Raw genomic sequence first — 25475 nt, 5'->3', positions numbered from 1 at the left:
CTTCCGGTGATGGGACGCCTTGATCCTGCATTATAAACGTCTCAGCTGTTGGATAAGCTATGGCGGTGGAGCCACTCTACTGGACAAACTATGGCACAATTTCTCAAATCACATGATTTTAATGAATTGTGGCCTTCTTAAAAAAATAATAATAATAAAAATTCATGACATTTTCAGCAACATATGTTTTCCACAGCTTTATGATATGCAAATATCAGCCAACAAATATCAATATCGTTCACGTTCTGTTAAAAAAAAAACCCCAATAACTTTTGATTACCAGTTTATAATCTTGCTCAAAGGTTTCATATACTCACCTACAAGAGACACACAATTGATACCCAACCACACCCCCGTCTGGATTAATCAGACAGATGCTGATAAATCCACTGTGGATTACAATTTAAATTACTAGATCAAAAGCTACAACATGGTCCTTTGTAACGTCAGATGACATTACAGTTAACAGGCCTGTTAACAGGCCAAATCTGATGACAATAACTTGGTGAAAGATGTGCGTCGTTATGAATGGGGTTTTGTTTCCATTTATTCATCTCACCCTGGTTGTGTGCCATAACTCACACCCAGCAACCTCCACTGATCCTGCATGTGGCTTCTTGTTGAATTACGCTGGAGTGCAGCCTACTGTGCTGTGTTCCCTCAGCAACCGGGCAAACATACTAATCACACACATCACAGCAAACCACCTTAATACTTTAAGAATGTTTAGATAAATCGAGCATGAATATGTACACAAAGAGAGAGAGAGAAGTCCCTGGTTATAAGACTAATAAAAGAAACAATTTGGAAATAAAATGTCACAATTGTGTATTTATTTATGCTTTTGCAATATTTGCTTAATTATAATGTTCTGGCTTTCACTCTGAACCAAAACTGCAACTTTTCCATTATCTGCCATTGTGGTTAGAAACTGTGTCACTCTTTCACTGGAGGAATTTAAAGCTGGTAGTGGTCACAGGGAAGACTTGGCTCATTGAGATGCAAGGAAACTTAAACACAATCAGGCTGTGTATATATTTGTTGTGCAGACACCAGAGAAACGCAATTCACAGCAGAGCTACTTTAAAAATACATAAATCAGTAGTTGCGAACGTGAGTCACAGCACTCAAAAGAGTGATCACAATCACAAAAAGATTGATCTTGGCTGCTTTCTTATTTCCACTTTGATTGAAATACTTCCAGGTTATAGACATACATCGCCTTGGGTCACAGGAAGGTACTGACTCATATCGAAGGGTCAAAAACAAAAAAAAAAAGGCGGGAAGCATTTGTATCTTCATTTCATTCACAGTTTACACATTTATTTGTCCAGACATTTTAATTTGCCCATCTTTACATTGATCTATGGTTAGCAGTCTGCTCGTTGTGGAAACAGCCCCAAGGAACCAAGCAAGCTTATGGGTTTTGTTAACCTAATTAATCAACCTAACTGGGCTGTTACCCTCAAAATGCACTTGTGTGGCTTTGTCTCCTCGTGTTGTGATACATATTTTCTTATCACTGTTGCTGCTGATTCTTCGTATCAGCTGTTGTTGTCCAAACGTGTGCTAAAGCCACTGCAGCAGCAGCCAAATTTGACACAATCAATTCCCTGGCAGCGTCGGGGCGGCTCGAGCCACGACGGGCTGCGCGTCCTTTCTTCACATTTCAGTTTTGGTAGCGATCACTCAAAGTCCTTTATTGTATGTCACAATCTTACAGTCGGTTGCCATGGCGATCTCTGGCTCCAGCTGATCTACACTGATCTGTGGGAAACCAAAGCAGGACAGAAAAGGTCAGTAGTGCAAATGGAAATATTTCGCACAAATCGTCAGATATAACAGCTTCGATACAGTATGTGCGTGCTGTATATGCAACCGTATATCACCGACACGAACCGCTGCGTAGAGACTGGAAACTGACTGTAATTCTCAAAGGCTTTAAATGTTCTGTATTTACTGCTAATGTGCAAAAAGAGCCAATTTGCCAGATTAAAGTCTAATTTGAGGTTTGCATCACCTAATATTTGAACCAGAGACAGATGGCTGTTGGAGTTGGAGGCAGAATCCTAATCAGACATCTTGGTAGGTGTGAAATGGGGAAGTGGGACAAATTGAGTAGGCGGGGGGTCCAAGAGAGTGGGGCATTCATGTTGCTTTTTGGGGAGATCTTTTTTTTTTCCCTTTTTTTTTTTCATCTGCTATCCTTGTGAAAGTGTAAAAAGGACTTGTGAGAAGAAAAAAAAAAACAGGCCCCTCTGTGGAACTGGAGGCAGCTTTTCACAGGACTGTTGGCGGCACATATGTCTGAAGTTTTTTGCCATATGGCTGTCTGAGCTATTTCAAGTGGTAATTAAATCCTAAACATTTTAAAGCCAGAGCTGGTTGGCTTGTGTCAGCAAGTCATTTGGCAGAGAGGAGACAAAGAGAGAGGGAGATGGAGTGGAAAAACATAATTGTGCCATTGCCGTTTAATGAGTAGAATGATACATACTGAGGCAATAAGGCTAAAGTTAGATCTCAGCCCGCTAGTCTGGATGGCATCAGTGGCGGTGAATAAAGGCAATGGTGGCTCTGGGCAGATCATAACAGAGCAGGTTGAGTCTCAGAGGGCTGCGCCTCATTAGGACAGCGCTGCTGCACAGCTCAATGGGGAATACTGGAGAGGTCAGGAGACGCTGGTCACCGACATCATCATTCAACCTGAGGCTTTACATTTTCAGCTCTGTGTTTGCAATGAACAAATTCTCAGGACTGAGCATGAGCATCCGAGCATTAGGCAGGAGAACAAAAACTGTGCCACCGCAGAGACTCAAACATTCATAATTTAGACACATATGCTCGAACATATGCCTTCAACATCTGCCAGAAAATGCTCAAGATTTTCTATGAGTCTGTTGTGGCCAGTGCGATCCTCTATGCTGTTGCATGCTGGGGGAGCAGGCTGAGGGTCGCAGATGCCAACAGACTTAATAAACTAATCCGTAAGGCCAGTAATGTTGTGGGGATGGAGCTGGACTCCCTCAAGGTGGTGTCGGAGAGGCGGATGCTGTCCAAGATAAAGACAATGTTGGATAACACCTCCCACCCACTCCATGACACGCTGGTCAGTCACAGGAGCTCGTTCAGTGAGAGACTGAGATTACCGAAAAGCACCACTGAACGACACAGGAAATCTTTCCTGCCTGTGGCTCCCTGTACAACGCATCCACTTAACACACTGGTTACTGCTACAGCTACACGTTTCTTTTCCAGCTATTTATTAATGAGTGACTTATGTATGTATATATGTATGTATGTATGTGTGTATATATATATATATATATATTGTACTATTCTTAGTTAGCGTATTGTCTGTCTTGTCTTAATGTTGGTTTATAATGGAGCACTGTAACAAAAAATAATTTCCCCCAGGGATTAATAAAGTATTCTGATTCTGATTCTGGTTCTGATTCTGAACACACATCCAGCATATCTGCAATTTTAGAAGACCCAATATAAAGCCTTGCTTAAGTCTGTTCTGTTTTATTCAATGTTGAAAAATTACAGCGGGGGAAATGATTATTTGATCTCCTGATGAACTTGTAAGTATGCTCACTTCAAAATAAATAAACTGTCTTTTTTATGGTATTTTCATTTTAATGCAGAGAGAAAATATCAATGGAAGAAATATAAAATGACCATCAGTCAGTCTCGGTTTGGAGCTCCATGCAAGATCTTGGCTCATAGGATGAGGATGATCATGAGAACGGTGGTGGATCAGCACAAAACTACACCGGAGGAGGTTGTTAATGATCTGAAGGCAGTTGGGACCACGGTCACCAAGAACACCATTGATAACACAGTTCCAAAAAGTGTCCCTGCTTACAAAGGCACATGCACAAGCCAGTGAACATCTAAATGATTCAGAGAAGGCTTGGGAGAAAGTGCTGTGGTCAGGTCAAATCAAAATCAAGCTCTGTGGCATCAACTCAACCTTCCGTCTTTGGAGGAAGAGAAATGCAGAGTATGACCCAAAGAACATCATCCCCACAGTCAAGGCGGAAACATTATGCTTTGGGGCTATTTTTCTGTGTAGTTTACAAGACGGCTTCCTCAGTACCGTAAAATCTTGCCTGAGAACCGCCTTCTCTCGGCCAGAACACTAAAATTAAATTGGGTCATTGATGGATCTTCCATCAGACCTCAAAACATACCCCCAAGGCAACACGCAAGTGACTCTGGTTGATAGTTCGTCTCTCTCAATTAAAATAAAACTACCATAAAGATTAGCCTGTTCACTTCTTTGTGAGCAAACTTACAAATTTAGCAGGGGATCAAATAATTATGTCTCCAACTGCATGCTCTTAAAGAGAAAAAGAATTGGGCATGAAGTACCTGCGACATCTGTGGAAACAAACTGATGGCAAGTGGCAGAGCCAGGCTGAAGGCAGCGAGACACACGAGACTGTGGACAGGCAGGACGAGCCTCTTTTGTCTCTGCAGGAGAGGGAGCCTGACGGGAAACAGAGTCAGTTGTCAGCCATACACCCAGACCATGGGCAAAAGCAACAGGTTCTCACACACAACACAGTGCAACATAGCCTGGGCTGCATATATAGTCAACAAACACACATACGCTATGAGTGTATAGGGACCAACCAGCTACACATTTTAAAATAAAGGTGAATAGAAGCTGGATCATCTTGTTATATTTATAATCTTCTGTTGAAAACTTTAGGTTCTGGCCAGGGTCCAGCAAAATGTGCTTAAGAAAGGAACATGACAAACACCCCAAGACATGGACGGAGTCTCCAACCCTGTTCAGGTGCCAGTCAGCACAAGACCTATGCAGCACTAGGCAGGCTACTTTTCCACACCATTCATCACCGAAGTTAATTCAGTGCAGTTAAGCTAAATAAACCCCGGCAAGAAAGTCATTTGTCAGGACCTGATAAAACTCACGTGGATCAGCAGGTGAGCAGATCAAAACATTTTGATTTCACACACACTATCAGCTGTCCACTCCGTCGTTACACATGTTTAGCTTAAACAAGCCTTTAATCACCATTTATGCAGTTAAAACTGAACCGCATGATCCTTTGCTAACATTTTGCAAAAGGTTTCAAAAATGTATTCCCATGAGCTAAAGAAAACAAATGCATGTTAATTTTTTAAGCGCATTTAATAAATCAAACAAATGAAATATGTTTCTCCTCTCTCTCCTCGCTAACCCTCCACTAGGATAATCCCCCTCTACATTGAGCGGGACAGCGAAGCTCAGCAGGAGCTTGAGAAAGAGCCGCTCTGTCTCTCCACCGCTAGCGACGCCTCTCCCCCTAACGAGGAGAGCTACTGCCTAATGAGGGAGCTCATTAACACATATGGCTGCCTTGGTTTAATTAGGCTCCGTGCACACACGCGCGCGCGCACACACACACTCACATGTGCAGATACACACACGTGGAAAACTGCATTTTTAACAAAAAAAAGTCAACGGGAGAAAAGTTGCAAGGTATGTGAGACGTGACAGGAACTTGGATTCGGGCTCATGTGCAAAATTTAAAAACTCTTTTTGGTCAGGTGAAAAACCTGAAACCAACCAAATCGGGGATATCATTTAATGTAATACTGCATTCACGGGATCTGACTACAACCTGGCTAGTGGCCATATTTTGGTCAAGATCTTACCCAGGTTGAACTGTTTATATGGACCTGTGTCTCCCTGTTACCATGATCAAACTGGCTGTTAGACTATCCCCTGCTGACCTGTGGCGAAACACAGCACTAGATGATGATGGAGGAAAAAAATAAAAAAAAACAGCATCATAATCAAACTTAATATTGTTAGTCGTTCTACTTATAACCAAGTGCATTACTGTGAAATGAAACAGCAAATAAAAGCATCAGAAATTAACACATAATCAACTACAACTGTTTTCCCCCTTTAATGTGGACTAACAGAAAGAATTTCTAAATTACTAAATCTAGGATATCATATTTATATTGTTAATTTTTATTATACAAGTGTCCTAGAGCAGCAGCCCCCAACCCCCGGGCCTCGGTCCGTGAGTCGTTTGGTACCGGGCCGCGAGAGTTGAGGCTCAGGTGTGAAATGTATAGTTTTCAGGGTTTTTAGCGTCATTTTGTTATCGTTTTTATCGTTTACTCGGTTTTCCTGGGTCTTTTCACGTGTGTTATGAATAAATTTTCTTTTTTTCGGTACCGGTACTAGTTTTATTTTGTTGTATTTATCCGCAACACCTTAAAGGCCGGTCCGTGAAAATATTGTCGGGCATAAACCGGTCCGTGGCGCAAAAAAGGTTGGGGACTGCTGTCCTAGAGATTGCCCAAAATGTGCCCAAATGTGTTCCCGTTTATTAAAAATGAATTCCTGAAAGCCAAACGGTTCATTTTTATTCACTCGTTCGCTTCTGACGAGCCATCATTTGATTTATTTTGACATGTTGGCCAGTTAGAGCAGAAAGAAGCATGCAAACATGTGTCAAGAGGGATTGTGTAATACAGACTTTTCACAAATGTTACAAAAAAAAGGAAAAAATAATGGTGAGCATGTCTATTTTTAGCAATATTTTTGGTGTCATATTTCAATATGAAAGAGCCTTAACATGGCAGTACCTCCTCTTTGACTCCCATCACCCTTTGGAACACAAACTTGGAGTAATTAGGACCCTACACCACCGGGCAGAACATGTTCCCTCTAAGCCTGAAGGGAAAAAGAAGGAACACACACATGTAAAGGAAGCACTCAAAACGTGCGGCTATCCTAAATGGGCGTTCTTAAAGTCAGCAAAGAGGCACAGAAAAGAAGACCAGACACCAGCGAGGGAGGATAAGAAGGACAGACGCAACAACATTGTCATCCCCTATGTAGCCGGTGTATCAGAAAAACTTAGGAGAGTTTTCTCCAAGCATGACATCCCGGTGCATTTCAGACCCAGCAACACGCTCAGACAAAAACTGGTTCACCCGAAAGACAAAACGCCAAAACACAGACTTAACAATGTGGTGTCTGCTGTACAGTGCAGCGAGGAATGCCCAGACCTCTACATCGGAGAGACCAAACAGCCACTTCACAAGCGCATGGCACAACACAGAAGAGCCACCTCCACAGGACAAGACTCAGCAGTCCATCTGCATCTTAAGGATAAAGGACACTCTTTCGAGGATGCCAATGTTCACATTTTGGACAGAGAGGACAGATGGTTTGAAAGAGGAGTGAAAGAAGCCATCTATGTCCACTGTGAGCGACCATCTTTGAACAGAGGCGGGGGTTTACGACACCAACTCTCTGCCATCTATAATCCAGTTTTGAGATCCCTTCCCAGACGCCTTAACGCCCACTCACATCCTGGGCCATCTGACCTCAGGAATTCGCATGATAAGGTGGGGCCAGGTTTCACAATGAACACACCCGAAACTCTGGCTGATTGGGACCCACACCCAGTTTCACACCTTGGCTCAGGCGATTAGAGGATCATCAGGGGGTCCTTTTGTCCCTCTGTGGGGGGATACTCCCACTAGGTTTATATCTGGGACTCTCCACCATTTGACCTTAGAACTGAAGAAGCTTCTCGGATGAGAGGTGAAACGTCTTCAAGTAACTTAAAGAAGTCCAGACGCTTTTCTTTGCAAGCTCCTTTGACTACGATGACCTGGATGACTGAGAACCTTCACAGACATTTTAACATGGCCAGTTTTGACCATTGTGTTTATCTAAACAGTCTCGCTACTGCAGGAAATATACTATCATTTATATTATTAAATTGTTATAAATAACACCTGACTTAGAATTTAAATGCTGAAACAGTAAACCTGACTCTGAATCAGGTAACCTGGGTATCTTACAGCAAATGGAAATTCCCATTGCAGATTAATGCAGTCTGGGACTTAAATAAATAAACAGATGAAAGTCCAGAATTCACTGCACCCCCTCACAGCTACTGAAGCACATGAAGGCCAGAACCTGCAGTCACTCCCCGTGTATGTGTTCTCAGCAGTGTAATCCATCACTGAGGGGCCGCCCGGCGACGTGTCTCCGTCCCCTTGTTCTCGCTCCATTGAGAGCCAGTGAAGGCGAGCTGATGTGGAGGACGGCTGAGCAGCGCTGCAGCCAACCCTCGGAGATCTACGCTCACCCCACCGCTGCTTTCTCTCTCGCTCACGGTTCAGTCATTCAGCTGCCAGGAATCCCAAACACACCTGGGCAGTCGGCCCCACCGACTGAGCCCGCCCACTCTGAGAGGTCTAGACAAGTGCTGTCACGGATCTGCAGAGACGGCTGCATTCCTCGCTGCACCACAGGCACAGTCGCGCCATCGATCAATGGGCATCTGCATAAACACCCTTTGTCATTAAGGCACCGTTACCGTCATCGCACACAACGCTGAACCAGTAGAGCTGATGTGCAGTATCGAATCAGTATTAAACAACAGCCGAGTAAATAACGAAAGAATTGCAAATATTCTTTTCTTTTACAAAAATTGGACGGCTTTATAATTAATTTGTGGTGATTTAATTAGAAGACAGCTGGATCCTTGAATTATTCTAACTCATGAAACTTTCACCTCCTTCATTACCGCCATAACAGCATAATTAGCCTCTTTAAAAAATAGTTTATGGAGTTTGATAAAGACAGTGATTCTCTCCATTAAGACTTAATTAAATTAGTTATTTTTCCTGCTGCAAACACTGGCTGTTTGGTCTTCTTTTCCTAAAAAAAAAACCTATTCATATCAAAATGAAATGCATATTAAGGGATGCATTTAAAGTGCAGAGCACAACCTCACTACTTGTACAGACAACAGAGGTTAACATCAGCAGTTCCAACAGACACAATCTACAGAAAGTTAATAGCATAAAAAGCCAGAGAAGTCAACTTTCCAGTGAAAGGAAGAGATCAGTCTCCATTGAAAATCAAGATTATATTTTCATTTGAAAGACATTGCAGGGAATTCTTTATTTGATCAGGAACAGTGTGGTTCTTCTACTGTTATCCTGTTTTTGTGGATATAAAAGCGATGGATCTCAACAGCACACTTTAAGACAGACGATAAGGAATCAGAAAATCCAAACATCTAAACGGCATCAACATCTTTCTGCCTTCAGTCGTCCGATACATTCACAGGATAGCTTTATTAGGTGCACCTATCGGTGCTAGTATCGGGTTGGTTCCCGTTTTGCCTTCAGAATGGTCTTAATTCTTCATGGCAGAGATTCAACAAGACGCTGGAAACATTCCAGACATATTGACATGACAGCATCACACAGGTGCTGCAGATTAGGCAGCTGCATGTCCGAAATGCAAATATCCCATTCATATTCAAGAAGCCAGTCTGAGATGATTTGAGCTTTGGGTTATCCTCCTGGATCCTGGGAACGGGAAGGTCATCAACAATACCGCTGTGTAGGCTGTGGCTTTTAAACAACGCTCAACTGGTGCTAAGTCTGCCAAGAAAACACCCCAAATACCATTACACCACCACCAGCCTGAAACATTTATATAAGGCAGGTGGGATCCTACCATCCGAAAGCTGTAGCAGGAATTGATTGGCATTGAAATGGCAGCAGGTCAGCTGTTTCTGAAATACTCGGAGTGGCCTCTGCATCATCAAGAATCATTTCTCTTAACAATTCTGATGCTGGATTTGAACTTCTGCAGTGTGTCTTGTGTTAAACAGCAGCTGAACAGGTGGAAACACAGATAGTTACAATGGCTAAACTAAGTGGAGAAGTGTTTCTTACTTTTCCAGTGCAGACATGATCAGGGGAGGAAGCACCAGGATTGGCATGGGCATGACTACTCTGGTCAGGGCTGTCTCCAAGAGAGCCTGCATAAGAAAACATAAACCAGGAATATTAAAAAATACAAATAAATTTGCTTTGAATCTGGGAAACAATGCAATCATTTAAGTGTTTAAATGCACGAATACTGACGTGTGAAAGCAAAACACTTAAACTTTAAATTGTTTGCCATTTAAAAGCATTATAGTGCACATGTTGCTAAACAGCAATACCAATAACATGATCAATTTAATTTTCAGAGCTGAGGACATACATGCCTGGCAGCTACTCTTGATGTTCCCACCACGTTGCCGTTGTTGTCGAGCACGCTGATGCCCTCTGACAGCTCAGAGTGCCTCATGAGCACCACGTTGCAGACATTTGCACTCGCTGTGAAGACAGAAGAATGTTTTTTAAGATCAAAGGGAAACGTGCCACTGCCACTAGGAGTGTAACATATAGTCATATTTCCAGACAGTGACAAGTTGGGTGGGGTTTTATTTTGGCTCTGTAACTCAGCTCAGTGGATTTGGAATGAGGAAATCATGATGTTATGGACAGAGATAGAAAAGGTTTTTTTAAAAAAGCAATTTTTAAATAGCCCCACCGTTTTGACAGCCTTAAAAGTAATCAGTCTACTAACTGATAAACAGGTTTTCTATGAAGACGCCCACTGGAAAAGGGAGGTTTGATTTCCTTTTATAAGTCCTATAAGGATGAAGGACTAAACTTTGTTTGTTCTGAACTGCATGGATGGATTCAGAAGTTGCACATATTCTTTTTCAAGATGTAAACGCCACATCAGTGTCCTGTGATTATTAAATATTTGCTCAAAAATAATGAAGCATCTTGGCTCTAAGGATGGTAATATCAGTCAATGGGTCATATGGCTGGTCCACCACTTTGATGAAATTCAGAGTGACTAACCTCTGGCGCTGACTTTTCCTCTTGGATTTCTACGAGCGTGACCTTTTGTTTTCTTGTGAAATATATTTAAAAATCTGGACTGACATTAAATTTACTACAGACCCTGATGCACTACAATAACTTTGATGAGCCTTTAACTTTTTATCATGAAGTGAAAAATCATCATTTGTCCAAAATGTTGTAATGTAAGAATCAGCATAAAACTAACTATAGAACTGGCAGCAAGGCAGTAAAACTGCAAGGACACTCAGCTGCCAACAAGAAATAATAATACTTTAACACACAGATTGATTAAAAAACAGAAACTTGTAATACCCGTACATAATGTTTCTTTCAAATTATATCATATAAGGCTCGAGTCATCACTTATTTGTTTCTTTTTTGCTAGAAAAATAGGAAATAACTGCAGCGTGTACATGCAAACATGTGCAAATATACACAGAAATACAGTATATTAGGCAAAAACAGAGTTTGTACAATTCTAATGACATTTAAAAGTCAGTATTTGTTGTGACCTCATTTATTCTCCAACACAGGCTGAATTCTCTTAGGCACTCTCCCCACTGACTGTAGCCCCAAAGCTTGGCAGAGCCTCCGCCATGCTTTACAGATGGCTACAGACACTCACTGTTGTACTTTTCTCTCGATCTCCTCCGTCCACACTGACAATGACTTGAATCAGACTTAAAAATTGCTTTCATCACTCCATAAGACCTGTTGCCACCAACTTTCAGTCCAGTTCTTGTTCAGTTTGGCATACTTCAGCCTGTTCTCCTTGTTTACTTTCCATAAGAACAATGACAGCCACCCTTCTTTCACTGACACATGGATCAGCTGACGCGTTGGCTGTATCACTCAGGTCCTGTGTGAACCCTTTGCTGGATTTTTTCCTATTTCTTAAGGATATAATTTTCAGATACTGTTAATCAGCTGTAGACATTTTTTAGGCCTGTCACAGTTTCCTAAAATTTTTTGAAGTCACACTGCACGCTACACTGCAATAGGCCAAGTTGTTGACTCTCTGGTAATCACCTATTACTCAAGACCGCTTTTAAAAGATATAAAGAAATGAAGCGTGGCTCAAGACTTGCACAAGACTGTTCTTTCAAATGAAATAACCTATTAACTACATTAACTCAAGGATTGGTACTAGACCTATAATAAAGATAAAGAATTTCTGTTTGCATATTTACATTAAATATCTACAACTGCATGTTATTTGCACATTTTTGGTTACACAATAATGTTAGATGAGCAGCCTATCATTGATCTACAGTCCATTTTAACACATCAGGATATGCAATTAGGTCAGAAAACACCACAGCTTAAGAAATCGCTTTTGCCCTTGTTCCCTCCTGTATGGAAAATCATCTCTTGTAAAAGAAGCTAACAGGCTGAACTGACATTGTTATGAAAACTCCAAACTGCCAATTACCACCGCTGAGTATCCCTGTGGAAGACACTGAACTCCTGTTTACTCTTCTCACTCCTTAAATGAAGAACATTATTGCCATGTCACTTGTGTCAGCGTTCAGAAAACTGAAGCCGTGCCTCTGCGAGACTCTGACGCACACAACAGTCAGATCACAGAGAACAGAATCACGAAGGCTGGCAGGTTGACAAACAGCGGCGTTGCTTCCCTCTGATTATTCACGAAAACTAAAATGAACACAAATGTATGTTAATATAGATTAACCTTTCTTCTTGACTCTAATAGGAATAAGACAAACTCGTTTTAGAGAGTTTAGTGGTGCTGCCCCGAGCCTTTTTAATTTAAGACAACAGCGTTCAGAGTTATCTCTACTAAAGGCCGCAGGGCTGGCAGGTCGCTTTGTGAGGGGAATTCAATTGACTGAGCAAATAACTCTTTTTACCTATAAGGGATTTTTTTACCCAGACCAGTTAATAATAAAAAGGGACAGACAGGGTTTTGGCGAGGAACAAACAGGAACAAACACTACAGTTAAATAGAAACTCTTAAATACATAAATAAAAGCATCAAAGTAATTACTAAATTAAATTGATAAATGCAAAATCTGCACAGCTTAATGTTGAAATATCTGCCTGTCATTTGTAATTATTTAAAATAATTACATTTGTGTACATTTTAATCATCAGTCTCATAACTGGTGGTACACTCACAGAAATACATCCAAGAATTTTTTTGTACATAATTAATTTCTAAATATCACAAATAATGACAAATAAGACAACAAATAATTAACCCCCTAAATTTCTGCCAGCGTGGCTTTCCCTCCAGTTAAGGTCTTCATAATCTAATTGAATGACAGGCCGCCGCTTGATTAGGTTATTACAAATAAATCTAGCCTTAAGTAAGCAAACAAAATCAAATGGGCGAAAATTCAAACGGCCCTTTGCTTTTGTTCGCTTCAATTAGCCATTTTAATTACCTCTTATATTGGCCAAGCAAAACAACAACAGGAACAACAATGAACAAACAGAAATCAGGTAAATGAGGCCTTGACATAGACGCCACTTTAAGGGTAATTATCCAATTTGTTTGCGGCAGCAGAGTTCTAACAAGCAGCCAATTACCAGGCAAAGGCTGCGCTGTAGAAACCTGTTGATTTAATTAGAAGAACCGCCATGGTAAGGAAAGGGGGGGGGCAAGCAAACAATTTAATTATGAGCCAGCAGCCCGGGGCATTCTGGGACACGGGTCTATACCCCTGGGTGTGATTGTGTTTGCGGGAGAGTGGCATGAAAATCAGCTTTGTGGCTGCACACACAAAGCCGGCTGTCAACGCGACGGTAAGCCTGCAGAGAGGAGAGCGGGCGGAGGGGAGCGGCGTGAAACAAAAATCGCTCTATTTAGCTTTCATACAGGGAATTATTGTGATCACAAAACAGCTTAAATAAAAAAGGTATAATACATCAAGAGCAAGGAAAAGAAAACAATCAGCTTGTGTGTGCGTTTTTTTAAATATACCTTTTAATAGCAATTATTGCAGAGCTGTTAGCCAAAGGTGTTTCATTTGTTTCTATAAAACCCCCAATTGTTTTATTACTATTACTAAAAAATATCTAAGCTATGACATTTACTTTAAATGTCCATCCTAGGCTTAACCCTTCTCTGTCCCACGAGAAGCTCACCTGACTTTTTACATTTTTATTTAACTTACCCACTGCTGGGAAGGGGATGAACCTCTGCACCAAAAGCCTGGTGGTTGGGCTGAAGCGGCTCGCTCTCTGGATTAAAACGTTTAACCCAACCTGAAGATAAACCAGACACAGATGATATGATCAGACACTGTGTGTTTGAAAAGCCAGCACAGAAAATTTGGAATTCAGAGCTCTTTCTTTCAAAGGGGATGAGCAGAGCACGAGAACAGCCACCACCAGGCTTAAACATACAAGCATCAGAAAAAGGATCCCTGGGAGAAAGTGGACTAAAATTATGGGCAATGTGTTTAAACATTTGATGAACGTAACTTTGCAGTGTTTTAACATTTCAGATTGGTGCATTCAAAAGGCTATATGCGCTCAAATAACACACCACCACGCCACTTCATCCTCCAGCTCCCTCTAGCCCTGCGGGGGGTCGTCACCAGAGCGGACGTTTAATTGGAGCGTGCCTGCCCCCCTCCAGGGATGTCGTACCAAACTCCAGACACCCCGCAATTTCTTTCTGTGCTTGCTGCCATTGTCAAGCCTGAGGGCATCAGCCGGATGAACACCCAGCAGGACCAGTAATTGGCTTGGTTGGAGCTCCTTGTCCACACTAAGGGTTGTGTCAGGCAGGTGTGTGAACGGGTATTACGCCCCTATGACATTTTATTCTGTGATGACATAGAGGTAAGAAGAGAGGTTCAAGTGATTGGGATATTATGAAGTCTGCTTTTTTATAGTTATGTTGATATCCACCTTATTTGAAATTTTGCCATTTTGGATATTTGGTGTTTAACTTAAGAAGTAATGCGGTGAAAGACCACATGCTGAAACTGCACAGAAGCCCAGATTACCAGTATTTTCTTCTGGTTATCAAGGTGGTTACAGGAACCCTTCGTTTAGTGTATGTAACAGACAAATTAATAAATAATCTGCAAAAAAAAAAAAAAAAAAAAGGCTGATTGGACATTTTTTTCCCCATCTGTAGGTAATGAAGGGATTACAAAGACCTGCTTCTATACATTGTTCCTAGTTTCAGTGAATTATCAGTTAACCTGATGGATCCTTAGATGTCGAATGAGACTAATACTACTATTTGGTGATTTTCAAAATCCTTTATAATGGCCGATATAATCATAGATTTTTTTCAGACACAGCACATACACAGATCCCGCAAATAGTTGTTAATGAGTCTTTAGTCCACAACAAATCATGGATTTCTCATTTACATTACTTGGATCAGCTGGTTGTTGGGTTTGTGGTGTTCCAAACATTTGTTGCCAGCAGGGAAGTTGCACTGTTTTGGTAGAAAAACTATGCAACATCAACACTCATGCCAAGGTTGAAGGCTTTACTTTTTTGGTTTTTCCTTTATCAGTCAACACAAGTCAACACAAGATTTGCTGGGACTTACAGTAATGGACACTGCACTGGTAACCGCCCCAAGGTATCCCTGCAGGAACTTGGAAGCTGGAGCTGGCTAAAGTGGCAGAAAACAAGAGGAGACAACATTATAAAAGCACTTTAGCTGAGCAACAAAAAAAGGCATTTGTAATGTGTGTAGTAATGGGCCAGCTGGGATGCCATGCAGGTACAGTACCTTGGAGGCATTGCGGTTGCTGTAGTTAACACAGGCATTGTGACTTTGGTTCAACCACTGCCATACAAAGGAGAGGAAAGTGAAAAGTATAGTAAGATGTAATAAACTGCAATAATAATAAGTTTCATTCAAGGTGATTCTCCTGTGCATTTAAAATCAGCTAAAAGAAGCATCTTAACCTACAGGCTCAGCCACTGGCTCTGTCAAGCATACGAGCAGAATCAGTGACAGAAGAGACTCCATTATTTAAACAGTGGCAGCCTCTGTCTCACACCACCCGGATTTCTTATAATTAATTCTTAATTTATTCTATTCATTATTGTTTCTGCTTTTTTTTTTTTTTAAGCATTTTCCATTAATCCCACAGCTTTACAACTGGTCATTCTTAGTTTTGTCAAAACAAAATCACTAACATGGCAAAACATGATGGATGCAATGATTTATAATAATGGATGGTAATATATTGTCACATAAATAGTCAACACTTGCTCATTCGTTGTTTTTCTTGAGGCACTACCTACAGCATATGTGCCATCTTTACAAAGTGAAGTAATTTAGAAAACCAAACTTGTACTACGCCAGAGATGAATTTCGAAGAAATACCTGCCAGAAGACAGTAGACGCGAGTGTTTGATTAGGGAGAAGGAGGCCAACAACCTGCAAAAAAAGAAAGGAAAATTTAATAAAGGAAAATCAATAAATTATTATTATTTGTAGCATTGGTACTGTATGAGTGTGTGCTTTGGAAAAACAGAGTTTATGAAAACCACTCTTACCACTGGTGTGCCAAACGGGATAAAACCTGGTAAAAGATGATCAGTATTACCACTCTTACAATTTCACCTCTACCCTTTTTCTCAGATTTACTATAAATCTATTCTTTCGTGCAGAAATGTCCAAGCCCTTCAAAAAACACTGTTCTCTTCTTTCTAACTTTGGATCATGAGGCCAGTTCCTATTGGTCTGACATTCATGTGGTATGTTGGTCCTAACATGTTAATTGCTTCTGTCCTTTCCTTCTTTTCTTTGTTCTCACTTCCACTACGGTCATCCTACAAAAAAGGGTGCTTTCAAACTGAACCAAAGTGCTAGCATTTGCTTCTTCACAAACCCCAAGTAGATCTCTGTCAGCACAGCAGAGAGGTTTTAATCAGCGCCCAGCTGAGCGTGACCTTTTCCAGGCCTGAGACAACCTGAAGAGCCCTGTTGAGCCATGACAGTCTCTAAGGTGAAGACGCCTCCGTATTGGACCACTTAAAAGCCCCGAGATTCCCCTCCACTCCAAAGTTTCCACTCTTAGATACGCTACCTGACATCCGAAAAGGCATGAGGATCTTCTCCCCTGTGTCAGGGTGGATGATGGCCTGTAATAGGTGCATAATGATAACAATCAGACAGTAATGAGCACCGAATGATTTGGGTTAAGTCAGTTCATATGACTTATAAAGAGAGTACTGCTGTGAAAATAACTAAAAGAAAGTTACTGCTCAGGGTATTTAATATTAACTTGAATATATAAAAACCACTGAGAAAATGGTTTCAAATCAATAGATTAACCAGTTATTGCTAATCTACTTATTTATTTACATCACTCATTTAATCATATTTCAGGAACAATGCATTGCACTTGGGGAGCTTTTGAAAAACCTTACTTCTTTGACAAATATAACAGTTTGACATGTTTGCTAAAACGAAAAGTAATTCAACAAAAGTTTGTTATCTTCACAAGTAAAAGAAAAATAGTGACTGAGTTGTCGGATACAGTATGATAACGCTTTAAAGCAAGCCAAAAGTATTCACCACAGCAAAAGCTCCCTTTAAGAAGCTAAATATGCTAATGCTAATGTAAAATACTTGGAATAACAATATGCTGATGCATAAAAGTACGAAACACCAGTGTCATTACCAATTGTGGGGTGCCGTAGAAACCGAACCCTAACACTTAACACGATATGTACAACAAATCTAATTTCTGTTATGGTTTGGGTAGCGAGAGCTATCGTTTTTAGCATGTTAGCATGCTATCATCTTCTAATTTAAATTAAAACACAAAGTAAAGTTGAACCAGGCAGTTTTCATGGACAGTTAAGGGATATCTAGTGAATGAAATTTATCCTGCAGACTGCCTGCACACACTGTCAGCTGAATGTACAAATTGGTTGCAACCACATCCAATGGCTTAATTAACTCCCCCGAAACAGGGAGCAAATTTTAACAGCAGTCTTTTCAGCTAGACTAAGGTACGAGGCATTTTCAAGGTTTACCTTCTCATCTACCACACAAGAAAGCATTTGATCAGTTTCAGATTCATTCTACAACATTACAACAACTTAACCAAACCGTCAAAGTGATAAAGAACCACAGGAAGGACCGGCAACATTAGGTAAGGCCACCATAGAGCCATGATTCCAGAGTCACTGAGTGAATCTTGGATGACATAAAGAGACAGAAGCAGCCAAAATTAATTATGGCAGGTATTTCCAGACAAATAGGAGACTAACTTTAGAAAGCCCATTTACTTTTAAATGATTTTAGAAGGATTGTGGGATGTTTTTTGTCAATTCTACACAAATATTCAAGCAAGTACACCAGACATTATCCCGTCAGTTTGCTATTCCCACTGTTACAAAGTAGATAAGACAGATGATGTGTCTTTCCCCCACTGCCTTAACAGTGATCAAATCTGCAGATTGGAAAAGAACGAAAGCGATTACACTGCTTCCTCAGGCTCATGGAGCCAAGCTTCGACTTGTAAAAGACCACATACGTACATGTGATAGATATACCACTATCATGGCTGAATATAGATTTTCCTCTTAGTCTTGAATGAACTTGGGATGCAGTAAGAAAAATCTGGAGACTAGTTTAAACTATAATGATCTAACAAACTACACAAAGAGTTCTAGGTCTTTAACACTCAGAAAGAGTATAAACCTTAGAAGCACATGAATAAGGCAAGCACCATGCTGAAGGATAGGTCAGTTTTGGGGAGTTTTGGCAGTTGACAACCCTGAAACCCTGCAAGAGCACCAACTGTTGCATGTTCTCATACAAAAACAAACCTGGACGTAAGCCAGCCTTCAGTGTTCATATGGAGCCCAGTTTGAGCTGGATTTGGTTTCATTCGTGCAGAGTGTGAAATTGTTTATGTAGACTGAACTGCATATCCTACACATGAAATGGAAGCAATAGCAACCATAATGATAAAAGAAGAGTTACTTACTTAAGATTTGTCTCAACAGCCCTTTATACACACATTAAACCTGACCCAAAGACAAGTTTATGTCGACAAAATACATACTTTAACGTAAAGTCCACTGCATCCCATCCGTGGTTTTGAAAATTAGTTCTAAAGATGAGAGGATACTTTTGGTTCATCTGTATTTAGAGTGTTTGATTAGATCCTTAAATACACATTTTAGTGTCGAGTTAAATATGAGCAAAAACTGAGATGTGACGGCTTTTCATTTTTAATTTTCCAATGAAAATGCACATTTTAAATAAATAAGGTGGACGTGGGAAGTCATAAGATTTAAACAGCATCTAAATTAAAGAAATGCCAAACAAAGTCCAAAACTAATTTCACAGTGCTGACATTGCACTTAAAAATACATTCATTAAATAATTCATCAATTCATTACATTAATTAAGTTTTATTTAGGTGAGGAATAAATGTCAAACATATAAATCTCTGGCAGTGTTGGACGTTGGCAGTTTGTAAATAGATATTAAAACTTTAAATAATTTTCTCCCACTTTAACCGGCTGCACCTGTAGTTCAACGACTGTCAGCCGTCTTGCAGAGCTGGCACTTCCAGCTAATTAACACTGGAGGTAAAACCGCTCGCCTGCTTCAGTGTCTAATTTTAATGTAGTTACTTCAACATGGAAGCCTTTTTTAATGTTGTTTTTGTACACTCTTTGGTATATTTGCGGTATAAGCACGTAACACCAGTCAAACCTTACCCGCTTCGAATGACGTTACTGTTTTTTTGGAGTGTTTCACTTAGATCGGACTCAATAATGACATTATATAGAGATGGATCGTATTTCATCTGCTTCTCTTAATAGACAAAGTAAGCAAAAACAGAGAAATCTCACCTGCTTTATTTTCTGGGCTTGCCAAAGCTGTAAAATAAAATGAATAAGAAAAAGTAGAAAGTCTTTCAATGCTTCTGTGTTTAACGGGGATAGTTTGTCTGTCTACAATATAGTTTACAAATTTAATATGTAAAAGAAAATTAAATAAAAAATTACATTAAAAAAATGATGAAATTTCAATTATTATATTTTGCAATTATTAACAGGACTGTACGGTTAATAATATTGTTGAAATTAAATGAATTAAAATGACTAAATTTGGTTTATTTTTACAATTAAAATTGTTTGTAGTACATCAGCTATTGCAAAGCAGTAGACTTGAAAAGAACAGATATTTCAAATTTAAATATTTCATCTGAACGTTTAAACAATTAAAAATATTGATTGTAAATACCTCCTTGGATAAAATAGAAGGTTAAGTATATTCACAGAGTCTGCTTCACAGAGAAATTACTGTACAACAAATAACGAATAAGTTGCTTCAACAGTGTAAATAAAAACTAATTATTAAAATGTTGCAACAATATAAACCTCGTTCATACCATAAATATTTCCCTGGCACAAACATTAAAGCAGCTATTTTTGATTTAGCATTCAAAGGCCGGTTAGTGCCTGCAGTGCACAGATAATCCACTCAAGGGCAGGAGACACATGTCAGACTGCACAGAGGCTTTTCAGAAAGGTTTGCAGCGTTTCAGATGCTGAATTCTCACAAACTGATGTTGATGTGAGTTTTCAACTCAAGCTGACGCATATTTACCTGAGCATCCGTCACTCCCAGAGGCAGAGTTCCTTGCTTGAAATGGTCAAGCAGCTCGACGCACTCCCGCAGCCGTTTCTGATGTGACGGAACATGAAAGTCAATAAAATGTGAAACCAAGTCTGGCCACTCTCACCTGAAAGTCTGTGTCAGCTTAGATGTGTATTTGCCCTCCTGCTATTTACGTCTAGGCCTCAATGTGTGATAATTATGTTTTACTAAAACCTCCGTGCTGATTTTCATGTGACAAATGAGTTCCCTAAAAGGTAATGAGGAGCTTACTGTGGTGTGATCATTGTCTAATATGGAGGAAAATACAAGGTCATGAGGACCAATTTGTTCTAATGAGCTCGCCATCTGTGTGTGTATGTGTGTTGACGTTTCTGTAATTGTGCGTGTCAGTGTTAGCCGTGCACTTTTTTTTTTTTTTTTTACTGTATGCACAGGAGGTCATGTGTGCGTGCGACCGAAGGCAAATCAGGGCTGTCCCTGATCCACTGTCTGCATTAGGGGCAAGTTGAGGCGATGCCTGGCCCAGCAAGGTGTCATGTGTATCAGTGTGTGTGTGGGTGAGTGTCTAAGCATATGCACTTTCCACCCCTCCCAGCAGCCCCATATGTCCACACCTCATCACATCCCGGGAGGTACTGCAGCTATTAGTGTCACCAAAGAACCCACTAACGGCTTCATTACCCAGAGCACTAGAGCTGTGATAGCTCCATGAGCAAAATTACCACAACACAACCAAGAACTGTGGAAATGTTGCAATGAGCAGAGCAGCCTAACATTTACAGAGAATATCCTGTAACCTAAAGGTGGCACATTTGCTGGCAGTAGCTGAGAATCCTTCATTTTAAGTATACCTTTGAGGTTTTCTTCCTTTAATTCAACACCTCCTTCAGTAAATTTTGGCTAATGTTGAATCCCACAAGATTATTGTGCTGCCGTTTTAGCCCAGCTAGGAAACCACTGCGGTTATATAAAACCTGACTTCTCTAAAGATCACCATCACAGATCATCTGATGGAGTTTGATGTCATTTGTATGCAGATATTGTGATACTGTGGCTAACTTGGTTAATAAGCAGTCCCGATAGGACGCATGTGATCCATGTAACAAATCCAAAGGTTTGTTTACCTCTGTCACAAAGAGCGTGCTGGGGTCAATCACGTCCAAGAAGTGCCTGAACCGGCCAAAAAACGTGTCCTGAGAGACAAACGAGATGCACATTCATTCATTCATATACAAAGCAATTGTTAGCAATATTGTTTTTTTATTTAAAGACCAAACATTAAACTGCAGATGCAACTTTAAATATATAATCAGTGGAAAAATCCTGATCTGGAATGTATAAGTTCAAAAAGTCCAACTTTCCACCCAGTCTGCATATAGATTGTTGATCAATTATATGCAGCCAAATCATGATTATGAATCGAGAGCCATGGAGATTCCAGCTATCGCCCAGTAAACAGCAATATTACCGCTCGCCAGCTGTTTAAACACGCCAGGTGGAGCCTCCTCATTAATGCCAGAGACAAACTGTTTCCTATCTGCATCTTTTGCACACCCGAAACTACTCACACCGTTTTGTAATTAATTCTAATAATGACTGTGCCAGAAATACCTTTCGAGAATTTATTCATAACCGAGCATAAGGAATAATTTAGGGGAATCAGCAACGCGCCACGCAGCCTTGAAAGCCTCCTATCCCTCCCTAACTGGAGTTTAATTACACTAACTGCTAATTTGGATGAAAATCTGGTATCTGACTCACTGCTGTGCCTCGTGACTTCCTGAACATATGGATGGTTTGTACAAACATGGCACAGGGGAAAAGTTGTTAAATCTGGTACATTCAATTACTCACCGGTGCCACTCCAGTTTGACCAGTTTGAGTCGATACTCGAGTGGAACAGAGGGGACTTGTCTCAGCTTTACTGGAAGGGTAACAGGGGCTTAATCGTATCATTATGTTGTATCAGATCCTAATTTATGAAGACGCAGCCTTTTGAGTTGGTTTCCACATTTCAGCTTCGTCTGAAATTCCACTTTCAATGGAGTAAACTTAACAGTTTTTATTAAAGAAAATTCAAAAAAAATATCTCCATATAATAATTTCACAGGATCAAAATAGGGAATGCTGGAAATTCAATTTTTCCACAGTTCATGCCATACCGTTATACCGGAGTACAGATGGAGACTTATAACACCTAGCCATTACAAAAGGCTAAACCTCCCCAACTTAGACCAATAGAGTTGGAGTTAAATGCAAATCACCTCAGTGATAGTTACAAAACTATGAAAGCACAGAAATTAGAGCTACCAAAACAAATAACCATCCTCTGGAACAAGAGATTAGGCTTTGGTCTTTTTCAGGACATTGTCGTAAACCCTACAGAAAATTCCCAGCAAACCAGTACTTTCTAAAATACTCAGACCAGCTCACCTGGCACTCAAATCACCGTTCGTCCTCATTCTGAAAATTCATTTATGAGCAGAGACCATGCCTACATGGCAAAATGCATGTGGGCTAATCACATATTTGTGTTGACCAGCAGTTGGACAGGTGTACCTAATAAAGAGGCTGGTGAGTGTATACATCTTATGTCTTATGTTCTTCTTTTTAATTTTTACTGACTCAATATATTAGTGTAAAAAAAATACCATAAATTGCTGTAAATGTATATTTATAGCAGACTAAAAAGTGTATTACACAATAAATCTTAATTTTCTGTTAAAACTTTACTGATTCACCTGGGCGATGGTTTTTGTTACATGTGGCTTGTGGTGCTGAACCGCTATACCCCATATAGAGAGCCGTTTATGGCATTTGTCTCATTTATCTAAATGAGGCATATAAAAAGTCAGACACCAAAAGAAGGTCGTACAGAACTGATAAAGTAATAAACATTTCTCTGAAAGAGCCTCGAAGGTGCAGGATTGTGTGTATTCGCTTTTGAGGGCACTGTGGTTGAAATATAAAAGGCTAACATAAGATGGAATAAAAGCATATCTCATGGGATACCTGTATGATAACAGCTGACCTGCATATTTTCTGTTAGCACATACAGTGAGGGTCAAAAAGCATTTGAACAACAACACGGTATTTTGCCGTTTTAGCTCTGTGTGCCTCCACAGTGGATTTAAAATCAAGCAATCAAGGAACTATTTAACAATTACAGATATTTTTCAGGAGCTAAAAGCTTGTTGGATCAACATAATTTGAAATAAAATGACTGTTTTTAATACTTGGATGAAAATCCTTTGCAGTCAGTGACTTTCTGAAGTCTAGAATCATTGAAAAATATTCAGTGTCTCTGACTCGCTGCTTTCCATGATTTTCTGCACCGTAAATCGCTTTCTGATCGGTTTTGCAGCATTTGTGCTGAATCGGAGCACAGAGTATATCATCCTGCTACTTTTATCAGCAGTCATGTCATCAGTAAACACTAGTGACCCGGTTCCTCTGGCAAGCATACATGACCATGCCATAACATTGCCTCCACCCTGATTGACAGATAATGAGGCACGTTTATCTCCTTCTCCATACTTTTCCCTCCCTGCACACTGTAGTACAAATTCATCTTGGTTTCACCTGTTCAATGATTGACACCAACCACTGAACAGTTATTTTTTTAAACCCCTTGAATAGAAGCTGGAAGCCTTGACCTTAATCACATCTTGATTTTAAGTCAAGAGGTGGTGTGCAGAGGCTAAACTACAAAAAACTGCGTCGCTGTCCAAACATTTATGGACCTAGCTGCATATTACAGATTTTTACAAGTTTACCTTTGCTCTTGTGATGCGTTCAATGCCCAACTTCACCTAAAGCCTTTGGGATACAGCTTTAAAAGTCACGAGGTTTCACCTAAAGTTATGGTATGACTTTCATTTCAAAAGCGCAATAAGATATGATATGGTCCTGATATGGGTTTAAGAATCCGCCTGCGGGACAGCGCATCAACCACACACGCATAAACACGCTGACACGGTGAGTGGGTGTGGTCTGTTTGCCATGCAAATTATGTCCAAAAAATATATTTTGTTACAAGTGTATCTGTTTATGATCAGATAAAAACTGCAAGTACCTGGTCGAAACGAGACTTGCCATACTGGAAGGGCGGATATTCAGACATGCTGCTTCAAATCACCGCCAGCCCTCTTCTTCTCTGAGATTATTAAATGTTGTTTATTTCTTTCTCACCCTCCAACTAACTTTTACAGCTGTGGGACTGCCGTCAAACAGTCAGCTGGCCAGGTTGCACTGTTGGAAATGTAGTTTTTCCGGTCTGCTTCGCTCTGACAGGACGTGGCTTTAACCCCTTTACAGGATGACTACATTTCCCAGAAGAGCTTGCATTGTTTTCGCCTCTTTTAAAACGGGAGGTTAATGTTGAAAGACCTGGAGTACAACGGTTAAAAAGAGAAATGCTCTTGGTGAGTGCGAGGTTGCTTGAGCTTATAGAGGATAACATACCCCCTAGTGGTGGTTCTGAGGAGCAAACAGTAGCAGCTTGCATTATACAAATGTGCAACAGGGTAACCCAGCAGGAGTTGGGTTTGGTTTGTAAATTTGAGTTCAAAGTATATGATGTCATGACACACGCGGTTTTTAGAAATTATGCATGCTTAAAATTGCTGGTGACTATGCAGTATTCAGAAGAATATCAGTCCTGGAGGTGTGTGAGAGCATGTACAAAGGATAATAAAACTGCAGGAAAAGATTCAAATAGGATATAAAAAATGTTATTGTTAATAGTGAAGAAGACTAATGACTTCAGTGTTCTGGTGTAAAGGCTACGAGAGGTATTGTGAAATCTCCAATAAGATTTCAGCTCCATTTTTTCAGTGTTTTAAGAAGGTGGAACTAATAAAGGCACAACAAATGGGTGAAATCATGTGTATAATATGAGCCCAGTCACTGTCGGTGAAAGGCTCCCAAAAGAGAGTTCAACATGACATAGCAAGATCACTTGTTTTAATATATCACATTTTATTCAGTTACTACTTTGACTCTTTTAGACTGAGCATATTCTTCAAACTAGTTAAAGAACTACCTGAATGTCAGGAACATCTATAACACTGCTGTTTTAGCAGCTTGGAATTGGATGCAAAATTGTAAGAAAAAACCCAGAGTGAAAGATTCTGAGTGGTTTTTTTAAACAACCAGTGGAAAT

At 40.2% G+C, this 25475-nt stretch overlaps 1 protein-coding gene across 2 annotated transcripts; it reads right to left on the bottom strand.

The window, feature by feature from the left end:
• Position 1: 1 nt before the first annotated feature.
• On the bottom strand, positions 2-24648 carry sfxn5a (sideroflexin 5a). Of its 2 annotated transcripts, none has more exons than XM_084914073.1 (14): positions 24387-24643; positions 21436-21504; positions 20300-20377; positions 19540-19566; positions 16749-16803; positions 16216-16241; positions 16043-16096; positions 15440-15496; positions 15254-15319; positions 13854-13944; positions 10058-10173; positions 9745-9830; positions 4378-4495; positions 2-1767 (listed from the first exon to the last, which is right to left on the bottom strand). In XM_084914073.1, the coding sequence occupies exons 1-14, from the start codon at positions 24432-24434 to the stop codon at positions 1690-1692; spliced, it is 969 nt and encodes a 322-aa protein (XP_084770199.1). In that variant the 5' UTR covers positions 24435-24643; the 3' UTR covers positions 2-1689. The 2 variants fall into 2 exon arrangements, 1 of the variants encoding a protein (XP_084770199.1); XR_014798533.1 differs by lacking the exon at positions 2-1767 and adding an exon at positions 6619-6706 and having other exon boundaries at positions 4407-4495; positions 24387-24648.
• Between the last annotated feature and the right edge of the window lie 827 nt (positions 24649-25475).

This window comes from Perissodus microlepis, chromosome 19 (genome assembly GCF_051167445.1).
Source record: "Perissodus microlepis isolate ML-2025 ecotype Zambia chromosome 19, ASM5116744v1, whole genome shotgun sequence".
Classification (NCBI taxonomy): domain Eukaryota; kingdom Metazoa; phylum Chordata; class Actinopteri; order Cichliformes; family Cichlidae; genus Perissodus; species Perissodus microlepis.
This window is presented reverse-complemented; position numbering and strand designations above follow the sequence as displayed.

Coding starts and splice junctions, on each gene's coding strand:
- sfxn5a (XM_084914073.1), bottom strand. CDS start 24,434: ATGTCTGAATATCCGCCCTTCCAGTATGGCAAGTCTCGTTTCGACCAG. Junction 20,378..21,435: donor GCACGCTCTTTGTGACAGAG/GTAAACAAACCT, acceptor CCGTCACATCAG/AAACGGCTGCGGGAGTGCGT. Junction 13,945..15,253: donor CCAGTGCAGTGTCCATTACT/GTAAGTCCCAGC, acceptor GTTTATCTTCAG/GTTGGGTTAAACGTTTTAAT.